Source organism: Canis lupus, chromosome 7, assembly GCF_003254725.2.
Source record: "Canis lupus dingo isolate Sandy chromosome 7, ASM325472v2, whole genome shotgun sequence".
Classification (NCBI taxonomy): Eukaryota; Metazoa; Chordata; class Mammalia; order Carnivora; family Canidae; genus Canis; species Canis lupus.
In genome coordinates, this window is record NC_064249.1 from 66,006,512 (window position 1) to 66,022,332 (window position 15,821).

At 35.7% G+C, this 15,821-nt stretch overlaps 1 protein-coding gene across 1 annotated transcript in view; it reads right to left on the bottom strand.

The window, feature by feature from the left end:
- The window catches only part of MIB1 (MIB E3 ubiquitin protein ligase 1), a 137,371-nt gene that overhangs the window by 79,420 nt on the left and 42,130 nt on the right, over positions 1-15,821 (bottom strand). Inside the window, exons 7-9 of the mRNA XM_025429334.3 lie at positions 10,083-10,266; positions 3,114-3,258; positions 1,210-1,343 (exon numbers count right to left, since the gene is read on the bottom strand). Of these exons, the coding sequence (XP_025285119.1) occupies positions 1,210-1,343; positions 3,114-3,258; positions 10,083-10,266 (463 nt within the window). The remainder of the gene's footprint in view (positions 1-1,209; positions 1,344-3,113; positions 3,259-10,082; positions 10,267-15,821) is intronic.

Below are 15,821 nucleotides of genomic sequence, written 5' to 3' on the forward strand. Positions count from 1 at the left end.
TAATATGCACAATTAATTTTAATCTTAACAAAGTTACCATACAACCTAACCACATTAAGAAGCTGAGAGAGGAATGTGTGTGTGCATGGAGGGAATGGGCTGGAAGTAGAAAAGAAAGCTGAATTCTCATCTTCACAGTTAAATTACCAAAAGATTACTCCTAAAACACAAAAATCAAGAAGAAAACTATAGAAGTATGTTATTGGAAATGTGGAGGTAAACATTTGAAGAAAATCAACTGAAAGAGGTGAAAATAGTTGCCCCTGAAGGATGAGTCAACAGAACTGAGATAGGAATGTTTTTCATAATGAACCTTGTATAATTATTTTTTGCCTTTAAATTCCCTTTAAAACTACATTTTAAATTTTAGTTTTAAAAAAACTATATAATTAAATGAAGAAAAATTAAGTATAATAAAATGTAAATCTGCTTGAATATAAAAAATATTTAGTACTTTGATATCTGAAACAAATTATTTTTGATATATCTCACAATCATGAAACCACTGTGTTACGCTGCCACAAATGACATCTCCCTAATAACTGAAATGCCACATGAGCTCCTTGGAATATGATGTTGTGCCACTCCAATTACAATCTCTGGGCCAGCACTGAACATCCTATTGGTGCCAGTATAGTAGCAATAACAAAGCCAATGAATGACTAACTAGAACTAAAATGGCCCACCTAAAATATGGCTTGTGAGAATGATAAAAATAAACTATTAAGATTTACAAAATGCATGACCTCTAGTTTATCTGCATTATAAACTAAAAATAGTCAACTTTCACTGGAAAAGGTTTAGATTAAATGTTTTGAGAAGAGGTATAGAACACTGCTTATAAAACTTATTAAAAGATATTTAAAAGACATGGTATGAGGACATTTCCATGAGAAATAGGAAAGGACAATGATCACTCAAAAACTTAAATGTAAAAAAAATAATAAAAATTTAAATTAAAAAAACTTAAATGTAAATTTTGTCAATTATAAATTTAAAAGGTCACAGTGTTAAAATAAGAAAATCTCATTATCTTTTAGAAAAGTACTTGAAGAATGATGTCCAGTGTTGTCTTTAAAATACCTGAGAAAAACAAAGGAGGACTACATGAAGCACATGTGGAAAAATCCCAATAATTATTGAACTGTGTGATGTTCATTATACTATGCGATTTTTGTGTATGCTTCAAATAATTTTTAAAATGCTCACATCCACATCTGGTCTTTTTAGCAAATCTTCCACTTTAGCAACATCCCCATTGGCAGCAGCTTTAACTAATTCTTCATTGAGGTCACCAGATTCTTGGGTTTCAAATAATTTCTTCAAGAGTTGAGAGAGTCTTTCTGTAAAGCATCAAATAAAGTGGTTAACATAGAAGAATCTCAAACCTTAATTACTAACAGACAAGCATTACTCACATATCTGTAATATATACTTTTCCTTTTTTATTATTGCTATCATTAATGTTATTTTTGTACTATACTACAGATATTACTCATGCAAGTTTTAATTACCATATAAACCTGCATTAAATTCTAACCTGTAAGTATTCCCAGTTTTCTCCAATTAATGTATTTCGAGTTATAATTTCAGAAAAAGTAGAGCATTACATACAAATAACAATTCAAGATTTAGCAGTCATACCAAAGATAATCACAAATGAACACACTACCATGGGAGTATCAGAACAATACAAACTTCCTTTCAGGTTTTAACATACCACATTGATTCTTGGAGCTCAATGCTACAGACCATAGAAGAAATCAATAAATCATTGATTATGATTCAAAAGCAATGTAATCCCTATAATATGTGGGGAAATGTCTTAGGGACAAATCAACTTTCTGTTGAAAATTGTCATCTAAATGTCAACATACTTCAACAGGTGTCACCTGATTCGTACTGACTAAAACAAAAAAAGAACTAGGGATATATTTACATAGACTCTTTCATAAGATTTTTTTTTCTAAGTAGCATTAATCAGTAGAGAAACTACCCAGCAGTTCTATTCCTTAATTCTTGGATCTACTTAGTGGAAAGCAATCACAAAGTGAGGCAGAGGACCAACACCAAGTCCACATTATTTGAGCAGGATATTAACTATGTCTCATTCTTTGAATTTGTAGGTAGTCAGCCCGCTGTGATGTCATCTAACCTCAAGGTAAGAAATAAATACCACCTGATTTAAATTTTAAGCACACTAGCAAATTACATCAGGAAAGAAGAGACAGCAACAGAGTAGTAGAAAGCGTATAAAATTAGGTTGGCAGTCACCCAATGTTCTCTTTACTTTCTTAAAATTTAGTTATAGCTCTATCTTCTTTTCTGAATGACAATACACAGTAACTTATAATTTGTTCTAGTATGAATTGAGGCTCTGTATATAAAGCTGGAGCACAGGGAGGGACTGTCATGAGTCTACCCAATCATCCACCTTATTCACATTTCAAAATGATTTTCTACTTATTATACATTTCTATAGTATAATAATTAGTATTAAATACTAAGAAAAAAACATGGCCGATATATAAAAATATCCAGGAAGAAAGCCTTCTGCTAGCAATAATGTTGAAAATAAAAAGAGAAAAAAGCAGTCTAAGAATGTCATGTTTCTTGGCAGAAGTTCCAACTAAAAAGTACAACATTGAATTTCAGTTATCTCAGATTTGATGTGGAAAGCCCTTGATATGGCACCCAAGAAAAAGTACCTATTTATGGAAATTTTCCAGAGTATACCTCAGCCAGAACAAAAACTATTCATTATATGAAAAAAAAAAAAAAAAAACCTTTAGCGAAAGTGTAAATGTTAGTTAACATTCAAGTGAGGTCATGTGATTTGGGAGAAAACTAAGAACACACATCATTAGCTGTACCTGATAATCAAGGAATTAATGAAGGTTCTAATGTAAACCATATTACTTTTAGAGACCCAACAATATGAGATGCCTAGGTGGCTCAGTGGTTGAGCATCTTTGGCTCAGGGTGTGATCCTGGAGTCCCGGGATCAAGTCCTGCATCGGGCTCCCTGCGGGGAACCTGCCTCTCTCTCTCTCTCTCATGAATAAATAAATAAAATCTTAAAAATAAATAAATACCCAACAACACAAACATACCACCAGATGCATTGCTAATGGCTGATCCTGCAGATGCGACCTTGGAAACTGCTGCTGGATTATATGTCCAAGATGTTCCACAAACTTCCACCTTTAAATCACTGTCTGAATAAATCTGTTGTACTCGGCCAACTTTACCTAAAGTCTTTCAAAAGAAAAAAAAAAAAAAAATCAGTTCATGTTCCCAAGTCTAAAGTACATACCATAAAGAAATCAATCATCTGTTCTTACATGTTTAAAGTATTAATTTTCCTTTGCTCCTAATGAAGAAATTGGTAAAGGACAACATATTCAAATGGGATATTTGTTAGCTGCAAACTTTAAAGAGTATCTTTAAAAAATATTTTCATCAACAAAGCCACTATACTTCCACAAGAATATAAAATCAAAAAGAAATGAAAAACAAATGAGTCTATCATTCATAAGAAGTCACAATATTTTGCTTTTTGATATCTAACCTTTTAACTCCATAATATCTTACATCTTGAGAATTTGTAAATCAAGTAGTCCAAAAGTCATCATCAATCTAGCCTAAAAAAATAAAATCTGATTTCTAAAACAAACTATACTTAAACCAAAAAGGGAATCAATATTCATTCCAAGACAAAAGAATATAGTACCATTATGTATGGGAAAAGAGGACGCCTGGGTGGCTTACTTGGTTAAGCGTCCAACTTGATTTCAACTCAGATCATGATCTCAGGGTTGTGGGATGGAGCCTTGTGTGGGGGCTCCATGCTCTGAGGCAGGGAGTCTGCTTGAGATTCTCTCCTTCTCCCTCTGTCCCTTCTCCCCATGCACTCTCTCTCTAAAATAAATAAATAGGGGATCCTTGGGTGGCTTAGTGGTTTAGCGCCTGCCTTCAGCCCAGGGCGTGATCCTGGAGTCCCAGGATCAGTCCCAGGATCAAGTCCCACATCGAGCTCCCTGCAGGGAGCCTGCTTCTCCCTCTGCCTTTGTCTCTGCCTCTCTCTGTCTGTGCCTCTCATGAATAAATAAATAAATAAAAATCTAAATAATAAATAAATAAAACAAAATAAAACAGATCTTTTTTAAAAAATGTATTTATATTCTTGAGGGCAATTGGGTCCAGAACACAATCAACAGCAACTCTTACCATGTGGCAGGTACTGTTCTAAGAGCTTTAAACAAATTAACTCACCTAACATACGTAATCCAGAAAGTAAAGTGCTTATTATTAGCCCCAATTTCAAATTCCAGTCTAAAACCCATTCTCTTAAGCACAACAGGATAGCAAATCACAACACTAGAAAACTGGTAAAGAACAGTGATAAGATCTTACTTCCTAACACAAAGTAGACTGCCGCTCAGTGTTTTATCCTTTACCCTCTCCACAGCATTTGACCCCAAATACTTGAAACTATTCCCTTGATTTCCAGATGACAGTCTAACCTTTCTGCCTGTTCCTTCTCTTTCTCTACTCCCTGGCTTCTTGTCCTCTTTCAGATTCCTAAATCTATTCACTCACCCAAATTTTATTCCTTAGTTTTTTACTCTTCTTCCTTAAAAGTTTAATCCACTTTGACAACTATCACCTTATTTCGAAAAACTCCAAAATATACATCTCTAACTTTATTTATCCCTCTCCCTCCCCTCTTACATCAATTTTAACTTCTAATTAGACATTTTCTCTTGAAATTTTCCATCATCTCAAACTCTGAGGCTGCATTCTTTGTTTTTTTTTCCCCTTAAATGCTTTTTGTTTTTGTTTTTAAAGATTTTATTTATTTATTCATGACAGAGACAGAGACAGAGAGAGAGACACAGGCAGAGGGAGAAGCAGGCTCCATGCAGGGAGCCCGACGTGGACTCGATCCTGGGTCTCCAGGATCACACCCCGGGCTGAAGGTGGCGCTAAACCGCTGAGCCAGAGGGGCTGCCCTCCCCTTAAATGTTTAATTGTGGAAAGTCTAAAACATACAAAAGTACACAATAGTATTTTGAATCTGTACCCATCAACTATTTTTAACAATTTTCAGCTCATGGCCAATCTTGTTTTCCCCTACCTATTCTCCCTTCCTGTATTATTAGTCATGTAAACTTTTTTTAAAAAACAAAACTACAATACTACTACCAACCCTTCCCAAATTATCAATTAATTCTGTGATATCATAAAATACCAGCATTCAAATTTCCAATTGCCTCATAAATGGTAAATTTTTTCAGTCTGCTTAAATGAAGTTTCAAATAAAGTTTATACATATATTTTTCTTTTCCAGTTATTTGTTGAAGAAACAGGGTTATTTGTCCTATGAAGTTTCTTAAAATCTCAATTTTGCTATTGGTATAATTAATAAGTTCATCTGTCTCTGCATTTGTTTGATAAGGAGCACTCCAAGTTGGCTGCTAGATCCTTTTAACATGATCTAGAAATCTTTGATAGCTTCATTGCTATCTGTTCTGAGGCTCATCTTGTTCACTTCCTGACAAAGAGCTAGAATTAGCCACTTCTCCAAGACTGTTTCTTTACAGAGGGAAAGGCTATTTCAAGACTGTAATCTGGGCATGAAGGCTGGTTACTGTTACTAGAATGGTTATTGTTTCTAGGTCTTTTCATGGGCAGAGCTAGGAAATAGTGATGGGAGGGTGTTTTGTCTTAAAGATAAAATAAATCATAAGTAAAAACACTTTTCCAATTCAAACTCAAGACTACAGGGTTTTTTGTAGCCTCTTTTATGTTACATCTGTATCACCTTTTCCTACTCTGATCATTCTGGCTCTCAAGGTCACCAGGGATAACAGAATTAAAATTACCATATAACTACTCACTTGTTTTTTTGTCATCTCACACATACAACAATCTCAGGATAATAATACTATCACAAACAATAAGGTCTCTAAAAATTGTTAAAAATTGCTTTTTATATGCAGTTCTTTAGAGTATATTCTTAAAAAGACACAAAGACAAATTACTGTGTTTCAAAATTACTTGTACTTTTCTCTCTGTATGGTTATGCCAATAAGATACACATTTAGGTTTACTTACTTCATTTTACTTTCCACTTTAAGGAATTTAAGTTTGCTTTATAATTACATAAAATAGTTATGTGGCTTCAAATCAAATCTATAAAACAAGACATATTCAAAGACATTTTCCTTCTACCTTTATTCCCTATATTACATTCCTTTTTTAGATATGAAACACGGTTTAAAAAAAAAAAAAACATGTTTTTTAACTTAATGGTTAATCCTTCCACCATTTGCTTTCTTTCCACATAAACTCTGCATTGTCCTAATAGTTATATTTATAATAATATTAATATATAATTTATATACATATAAAACTTTATCCCTCTTTAAAAAAAAGAGTCAGAGTGTTTGAGTGAGTCAACTCGTTCCCCAGTATGTACAATACTGAAATTAGTCACTCATGGTCTTACCCTTACCTTCTTTCTCCTTCAAGATTTTGATTTAAAATAATAGTATTTAGTTCCAGTGAATAACTAAAAGGCAATCAGCTTACTAAACTTTCCATATGCTCCCTTCATTCCCACTCCATTTTTTGACAGTTGTACTTAATCTGTGTTGATAGAGCATATAACCATTATATAGCCCTACCCCTTCAACTATCATTTAATCTTAGTTCAACGAATACATACATATTTAATGATCACTATCAGCCCCTTCAGTTGATCTCTCTCCCGACATCTTGGTTGCCTGAGACATTTTCTAATAGATTAATCAGAAAAAGCTAATGGGAACAAGATGCTCTGAATTCTTAATTGTTCATATCAATTTGTAGGCTTTATACTTTAAAGTCAGCTTGGTTATATATAAAACTCTTAGCTTTCAGTTTTGTCCCTTGAATACCTTAAATGTTATTTCATTTGAAATCATAAAGCACTGAGACCAGATTTTCTTTCCTTTATAAGTAAAACTTGACCTTTTTTCCTAGATATCAAAGAATTTTTTTCTTTTCCTGAAGATTCAGTTATTTTATCAGAATATGGTTCAGTGTTTTGTGTTCTCAGTTTTCCCAGGTATGCAATGGGTCCTTTTCATATTTAGCTTTAAATCTTTTAATTCGGGGACATTTTTTCTGGAATCATAAATTAGTGCAGTTGTTTAATTCCTTTGCTTTGGCTTTTGTCTTTCCTTTTCCACAAGGACTCCTAATATACATCTATTAGATGCTCTATATCTGTCACTTTACCTGAAATACTTTCATCTTTTTTATTTTGAGTTTTTCTCCCCTTTTTACCTTTTGTTCTTCTTAGGGTATTACCTGTCATATTTATTTGATCTGTGTTGTGTCAAGCTTACTCATTTTTCTGAAATTATCTTCCTTTTCTTTTTAATTCTTTCCTAAGTTCTATTACCTCATTTCTAATCATGATCCATTTTCTTCATTCATCTTTTATCATTCTGTTAGCTCATTTTGAATCATTAGATCTTAGTTTTTTGTGCATATCTTTCTAGTGTACTTTCATTTGTCTATAAAGAAGTTATGCTATTCCTTACTGTCTTTTTTTCAGTAATAACTGTGTATTGGGATCTGATTATGATCCCTTCCAACTTATATCTTTCCTTTGCCCCGACTGTCTCTATCCTAAAAATTTAGTTTCGACTCTCAGCACTCTCTACTTAATGGAGGGCTCTGCCCAGGAAGAGCACTATGGCTGGTTAATTTTGAGTGTTTACAGACCCAGGTTGCTCCAACTCCTTCAAACTTTAGCATGGACCTATTACCCTCACCCCAAAATGTAGTTTGCAAGAACCCTCCCCGGGTCAGCTATCATTTCCACATAGTCTACCTACACTAGCTAATGAATACTTGTTAACTATGCTGGAGCACCCCTGTTCTCAGGGCCAGCCAATGCTCCATTCTCTCTGCTGCCAGACAAACAGCTGTTGTCTTAGGAGCAGTCAATGTTTTGTCACTACTCATTCATATTTTAGGGTTCGACAGGCTACTCTGTTACCTGGTTTTGATATAGATATTTGTGTCTTTCTTTTTTTGGGTATGCTAATCTAGTTGTTGACTATTTTTCTCAAAATGATTTGGGAATATTAAAATTCTATGCCACCACCACTGGAATCCCAGAATTCTCCTCTAGATATAATCTACAGGTTTTGCTTATATAGCAGCCTACTATGGAGATAGACGATTTAGGCTTCGAAGTAAAACGGGGATCCCTGGGTGGCTCAGCGGTTTGGCGCCTGCTTTAGCCCAGGGCACGTTCCTGCAGTCCCGGGATCGAGTCCCGTGTCGAGCTCCCGGCATGGAGCCTGTTCTCCCTCTGCCTGTGTCTCTCTCTCCCTCTCTATCATAAATAAATAAATAAATAAGTAAGTAAGTAAGTAAATAAATAAATAAATAAATAAATCTATCTGTCTATCTTTTAAAAAAAAACAAAAAGAAGTAAAACAGATTTGGGTTCCAATTTCAGCTCAGAATCTTAGCTCTGATTTCCTCATCCTTAAAACAAAGAGGTCATACCACCACCTGTTTATAATATTCCTAGGACAAACAGTCTGCATATGTATTTATGTGTGTACACATGTATATGTGTGTGCATGTATGTATATATTCATCATTTAGCACAGTGCTTAGAATAACTGGGCACTCCAAACACATAAGCTGCTATATATAAGATGACACAGCTAAGGGGAAAAAACAAAAACACCTTGACCTAAAAAAAAAAAAAACAACCTTAAAATGGTGTATATAGCTCCTATGAAAGTACATCAAAAGATTACATTTAGGTAACACTATACTATAGTGAGGCTTAAAGACAATCAATACTTTTTTTTAACCAACTTTGATATCAAAAGCAAAAAAGATCATATACAAATTAATTTTTTAGACAAAAATAAAGATTCTAAAATACAGCTCCTGTAAAACATACAGCTATCAGTCGCTATCTAACTAAAGCAAAAAAAAATGTCAGCAGCATCTGCAAACTATGAAATGTCTTCAAATGAAAGCACCATAACAATAGATTTCTTTTTGTTTCATTCACTATTACATCCTTGAAGCCTAATAGCCACATTGTTTGTATGAAAATATCTGCTGAAGGAGTAAGGCATACATGAAGGAAGGGAGGGGGCACTGGAAAGGATGAGAGGGGGCAGAGGGTTAGATGAGCCAGGAGATGGGGCTAGACAGGTAGAGGAGCTGCTAACCAGGACAGGGCACTAGACAACACAGCAGGGTTGGCGGGATGAGACATGAAGATGGATGGGAGGGGAGGTATTTGGTACAAGGAGGAGGCACTGAATGGGATGGGACTAGAGGAACAGGAGAGGACAAGTTCTGTAACTGGATGAGACAGGAGCAGGGGTAGCAAAGTGGAGGACTAAACAGGAGGACACAGCAAAGTGAGAGGAAATGGGATATAGGGCAAGTAAGTATGGGAGGGCAGCAGGAAGAACAGAAGAGCAAGGTATAGATGGAGAAAGAGGATGGATGCAAAGTGAGAAGAACAAATTTTTCTGTTGTTGCTGAAGATTTGGTGAAAAATGTATTGAATAAATAAATTACATATTAAACTGTAACTCTTTGGGAGCAAAGCCACCTCAGAAGGCACACATTCAGAGTTGTTCTTTCACTCTCTGAGTTTTAGAGAGGCGGACCGCCAAGTGAGGAAAGCAGCAGTGGTCTAGCACTGCTAGTAACTGGATGAGCACGTACCTCTCATTCTGGAGTTAAGTATCAGGAAAGTCTCTGTTGCCTTCTACCTACATTTCAATCTCCACTAACAAGTCTTGCAAAAACTATTAACTGTAGCCATATTTGGACCTTCCTGGGCTAATTTAACTGGAATAAATTAGAAAATAAAAGGCATTAAGTATGCCTAGCTGCCAGTGAACAATACAATTCTCCGAGGAGTATGCTAATTTAGTTTCCAAAATTAAGGTATTTTTTTAAAAACTACTAAAGCATAATATAATTCCTAGTCTAAAACTATATTATTCCGAGTCTTAAACTATTTTAGATATACTTACTGGGAGCATAGCTTCAGCCCATTCTCCATGTCCTCTCTGTAGAAGTTTGATTCTTTCCAGATCGTAACAAACTTGTACAAGATCACCCACTTGAAACTGTGAGGTACCTCCTTCTGCACCCTGAGCAGCATCTCCACTTCGAACAATGTTTGCTTTAGTGAGAACAGCAGGATTGAAGGTCCACCTAAAAATCAAGCCAAAACTCAAAATGGGTAAGTTTACTTAATTTTAATACAACCTTCTTAAATACTGAAGGGAAAAAAATCCTGTAACACATCAACAGAGTAAAGCAATCCTTTGCAATGACATCCTGAATTATATGTATTTCTTTTTATAATTTTATTCTCTGAATTTAAGAAAAGGCTTAGCTGCAATAAAATGATATACTTCTGTCTAGTTTAACCTTGCATGTTTTAAAAGTTGTTATAAGGGTGCTTGGGTGGCTCAGTTAAGCGTCTGCCTTCAACTCAGGTCATGATCTCAGGGTCCTGCAATCAAGCCCTGCACCGGGCTCCCTACTCATCGAGGGGTCTGCTTCTCCCTCTCCTTCTGGCCCTCAACTCCCAAATCTCCCTGCTGCTCCTGCTCTGTCTCACTCTCTCTCAAATAAATAAAAATATTTTTAAAAATTGTTATACAATACACATTGTTAAATACTAAAACATTTCAGAAACATAAAGTGAAAGTAAAATTTCTACTTCATACAAACAGACCTGGATCAGCATTCCCTATCCCACTACTAACCACTATTAATATCATTGTGGTGCCAACCACACTTCAATTAAAAAAAAAAAAGTCTAATGAAATCAGGACAAAAATATCCCACTGTGTATCCTTGAGATTTTCTTTTAGTGAGCTAATACTTATAATGTAGACAGACAGTTGTTTCCTTTTTCACAAACAGGAGATTTTATAAGTATCTCTTCTTCAGTGTCATAGATATAAATCAACTTTTTTCAATTAAATGGCTACAGTAGTCCATTGCAACGTTATACACTAATGCATTTAGCCATTCTCCTACTATCATTTAAAGTATTTTCGGGATCCCTGGGTGGCGCAGCGGTTTGGCGCCTGCCTTTGGCCCAGGGCGCGATCCTGGAGACCCGGGATCGAATCCCACGTCGGGCTCCCGGTGCATGGAGCCTGCTTCTCCCTCTGCCTGTGTCTCTGCCTCTCTCTCTCTCTCTCTCTGTGACTATCATAAATAAATAAAAATTAAAAAAAAACAAAACAAAACAAAACATCTCTTTAAAAAAAAAAATAAATAAAGTATTTTCAAGGGATGCCTAGGTGGTTTAGCGGTCACGCAGCTGCCTTCAGCTCAGGTTGTGATCCCAGGATCCAGGATCGAGTTCCGCATCGGGCTCCTACGAAGAGCCTGCTTCTCCCTCTGCCTATGTCTCTGCCTCTCTCTCTCTCTCTCTCTCTCTCTCATAAATAAATAAATAAATCTTTTAAAAAATAAATAAATAGGGGATCCCTGGGTGGCTCAGCGGTTTGGCGCCTGCCTTTGGCCCAGGGCGCAATCCTGGAGTCCCGGGATCGAGTCCCACGTTGGGCTCCCGGCATGGAGCCTGCTTCTCCCTCCTCCTGTGTCTCTGTCTCTGTCTCTCTCTATGTCTATCATAAATAAATAAATAAATAAATAGTCAATAAATAATAAAGTATTTTCACTATTACAAACAATACTTTAAAGAACATCCCTATATGTACATCTTTGTGCACATGGGGTCAGTTTTTCATTAGTGATTCTTAAAAAGCCACTGAATCACAGTATCCATTTGTTTATAATTTCGATAGAGCCAAACTGCCCTAGAGAGTGACCATTTCACCATACCATTAATAATCTCATGGGTAAAAATTGTATCTAGTTTTAACTGGTCACACATGGGTATTTCAAATAATTGTAATCACCGTCTCAAAACAAATCTGAATTCTGATTTCTTCTTTGCTGCACATAAGCATTTTTCTATGTTGCTACCATCTTTATAACCATCATTTTATTGACTACTTAATATTTTATAAAATAGACGTACCACAACATATAACACATTTCCCCCAGCCTTATTACGTCACTCCATAGAAGAAAGGTTCCCCAAATAAGCTTTTATGATATGGCATATTATTCCCTCTCCCCTTAATTCAAATGGTCATCAGCATATAAATAACTGAGAGATCATAACATATAAAAACTTATTAAGTTCCCATAATCAAGTAAACTTTTATTTCTAAAGCAACCACAAAGAGAAAGAAGTGCCTCTACCAGTTAAGAATAAAAATCAGACATGCCAGGCGCCTGAGTGGTTTAATCAGTTAAGCACCTGCCTTCGGCTCAGGTCATGATCCCAGAGTCCTGGGATCAAGCAGCAGCGGGTTGGGCTCCCTGCTCAGTGGGGAGCCTGCTTCTCTCTCTCTCCCTCTGCCCCTTCCCCTGCTCACATTCTCTCACACTCTGCTCTCTTTCTCAAATAAATAAAATCCTTAAAAAATATATCAGATATGCAAACATTCCTTTTTAGCCTTACAATCACCGAGCTTTTTCCCCTGTTCCCAATACTCCAACATTTATTAGACCTATTACAGCCTGAACACACCACTACTTCTTCCAGTCCTTCCCTCTGCCTACGGTGCTTCCCTCCCTGATGGACATGGACTCCATCTTTTAAACTTGCTCCAAAGATAACTGTCTCTCACTGAAGTTTCTTCTGATTTGCCTCACTGAAATTAGCACTCTTCTTTTGCACCTTCAGAATACCCCGAATACTCATCTATCATGACTATTCACAACATTTTAATGCAGTTATTTCTGGTTTTGTCTACCCAAACCAAAAAGGAAACCCCTTCAAAGCAGGGGACCACAGGGTGGGTGCCTGAGTGAGTCAGTCTGTTAAGCGCCTGACTTCAGCTCAGGCTCATGATCTTGGGGTCCTGGGATAGAGCCCCATGTCAGGCTCCCTACTCAGAGGGGAGCCTGTTTCTCCCTGTCCTCCCCACTCATGCTCTTGGTCATACCTCTTTGTGTATCTCTCTCATGTAAATATCTTTAAAAAGAAAAAAGCAACAAATTATTTTCTAGAATTCAAATGTCAAGTCACTATTAACACATTGCCTGAGAAAGAATTTCGACCAAGAATTTGGCAAGTAATAATCCCAATTTAACATTTCCAAACAACAAACAAGGTAACACGAAATGTTAGTAAAAAGTAACACTAAATGTTTACATACTAATCTGAACTTAAGATTGTTTCCTTTCCTATTTATTAACAGCTTTGAGATCTAATTCCTATACCATGCAATTCACTAATTTAAAGTGTTAAACTCAGGGGTTTTAGTATATTCGGTCTTGTACACCCGAGTATTATCTAATTTCATTTTCATCACCACAAAGACACTCCAAAACATTAGTTGTTGATTCACATTTACCCCTCACCGCAGCCCTTAACAACTAGTAATATATTTCATTTCTACATTTTTGTCTATTCTGGATATTTTATATAAATCACATAATCCGTGACCTTTTTTGACTGGCTTCTTTCACTAAGCATTAATACTTTCAAGATTTATCTATGTTGTAGCACATGTCAGTATTCCATTCTTTTTTATAACTGAATAATAGTCCATTATATTGATACATATTTTGTTTATCCATTCATCAGTTAATTGACATGTGGGTCGTTCCATATTTTGGCTGTTATGGATAATGCTTTTATAAACATTCACGTATAGGTTTTTGTGTGGACACATGTTTTCAGTTATCTTGAGTATAAACCTAAGTGTGGACCAGCTGGATCATATGCTAACTCTAACATTTTGAGGATCTACCAAACTGTTTTCCAAAGCATCAAGACCACTTCACATTCCTACTATCAATGTATAAGGATATGGTTCTAATTTCTCCACACCCTCACCAACACTTTAATTATATACTTTTTTTAATTCTAGCCATTCTAGTTTGTGAAGTGGTATTTCATTGTGGTTTTAAATTACATTTCCCCAGTAACTAATAATGTTGAGCATATTTTCATAGGTGTTAACTCCTACCTCCTACTGTGCTGTATTAAGAAATTGGACCTTTAAGGAAATAACTAAGATTAAATGAGGTCATAAAGGTGGGGCACTAATCTAATCTTTATAAGAAGAGGAACAGATGTGGGAAATGTCTTTCTCTGAGCATGTACAGAGAAGAAGTGGAAGGCAACCTACTACAAGCCAGGAAGTAGTCTCAACAGAAACCAACTCTGATGGAACTTTGAACTTGGACTTCCAGCCTCCAGAACGGTAAGAAAATTAATTTCTGTTGTTTAAGCCACTCAATCTGTAGTATTTTGTTACAGCAACTTTAGCAAACTAACACAATGCACTTATTGGTCATCTCCATATTTTCTTTTTTTTTTTTTTTAATTTTTATTTATTTGTGATAGTCACAGAGAGAGAGAGAGAATGAGGCAGAGACACAGGCAGAGGGAGAAGCAGGCTCCATGCACCGGGAGCCCGACGTGGGATTCGATCCCGGGTCTCCAGGATCGCGCCCTGGGCCAAAGGCAGGCGCCAAACCGCTGCGCCACCCAGGGATCCCAATCTCCATATTTTCTTTGGAAAAATGTCTATTCAAATCCTTTGCCCATTTTTTAAATGAGTTGTTTTTTATTGATAAATTATAAGAGTTCTTTATATATTCTAGATACAATTTCCAAATTGGACATATGATTTGCAAATATTTTTTCCTATTCCATGGTGGCCTTTTCACTTTCTTGATAGTTTTCTTCAAACACAAAATTTCCAATTTTGATGATATCTAATTTACGCACTTTTTCTTTGATTGATTGTTTTGCTTTGGAGGTCACATGTGAGAAACTATCATCTAATCCAAGGTCACATAGATTTATACTTATGTTTTGTTCTAAAAATTTTATAGTTTTAGTTCTTACATTTTAGGCCTGTGATCCATTTTTTATGTCCTATTTCTATATGGTGTGTAGCAGGGGTCCAATTTCATGCTTTCCATGTTGATAACTAGCTGACTCAACACCGTTTTCTTTTCATTGCAGCTTTATTTATTTATTTGAGGTATAACTGACATATAACATTATATTAGTATAAGGTGTACAACATAATGATCAGATATATATTTGTATGAATTTAAGGTGTACAACATAATGATCAGATATTTGTATGAGTATACCTCATTTTATTGCACTGCATAGATACGATGTTTTTATAAATCAAAGGTTTGTGGCAACCTTGTGGGAGCAAGGCTATTGATGCCATTATTCCAACAGCATTTGTTCAATTCCTATCATATTTTAGTAATTCTCAGTTTTCAAAATTTTTCATTATATTTGTTATGATGATCTGTGACCAGTGATCTCTGTTTTTGTTTGTTCTTTTGTTGTGATCAGTGATCTTCAATATTATTGCAATTGACTCGGGGAACCACAAACCATACCCATATAATACAGAGAAGTTAACCTATAAATGTTTGTGTTTGCCTGCTACAAAAACCAGAAGTTTATCATCTTTCTCTCTCCTCCAGTCTCCCTATTCTCTGAGAACAACAATACTGAAATTAGGCCAATTAATTACCCTACGATGGCCTCTAAGTGTTCACATGCAATGAAGAAAGTCTTATTGCTGAAATGAAGAAAGTTTGAGTAGTTTGGATAGAAGATCAAACCAGCCGCAATATCCCGTTAAGGTAAAGCCTAACCTGAGCAAAACCCTGATTCTCTTTAATTCTGT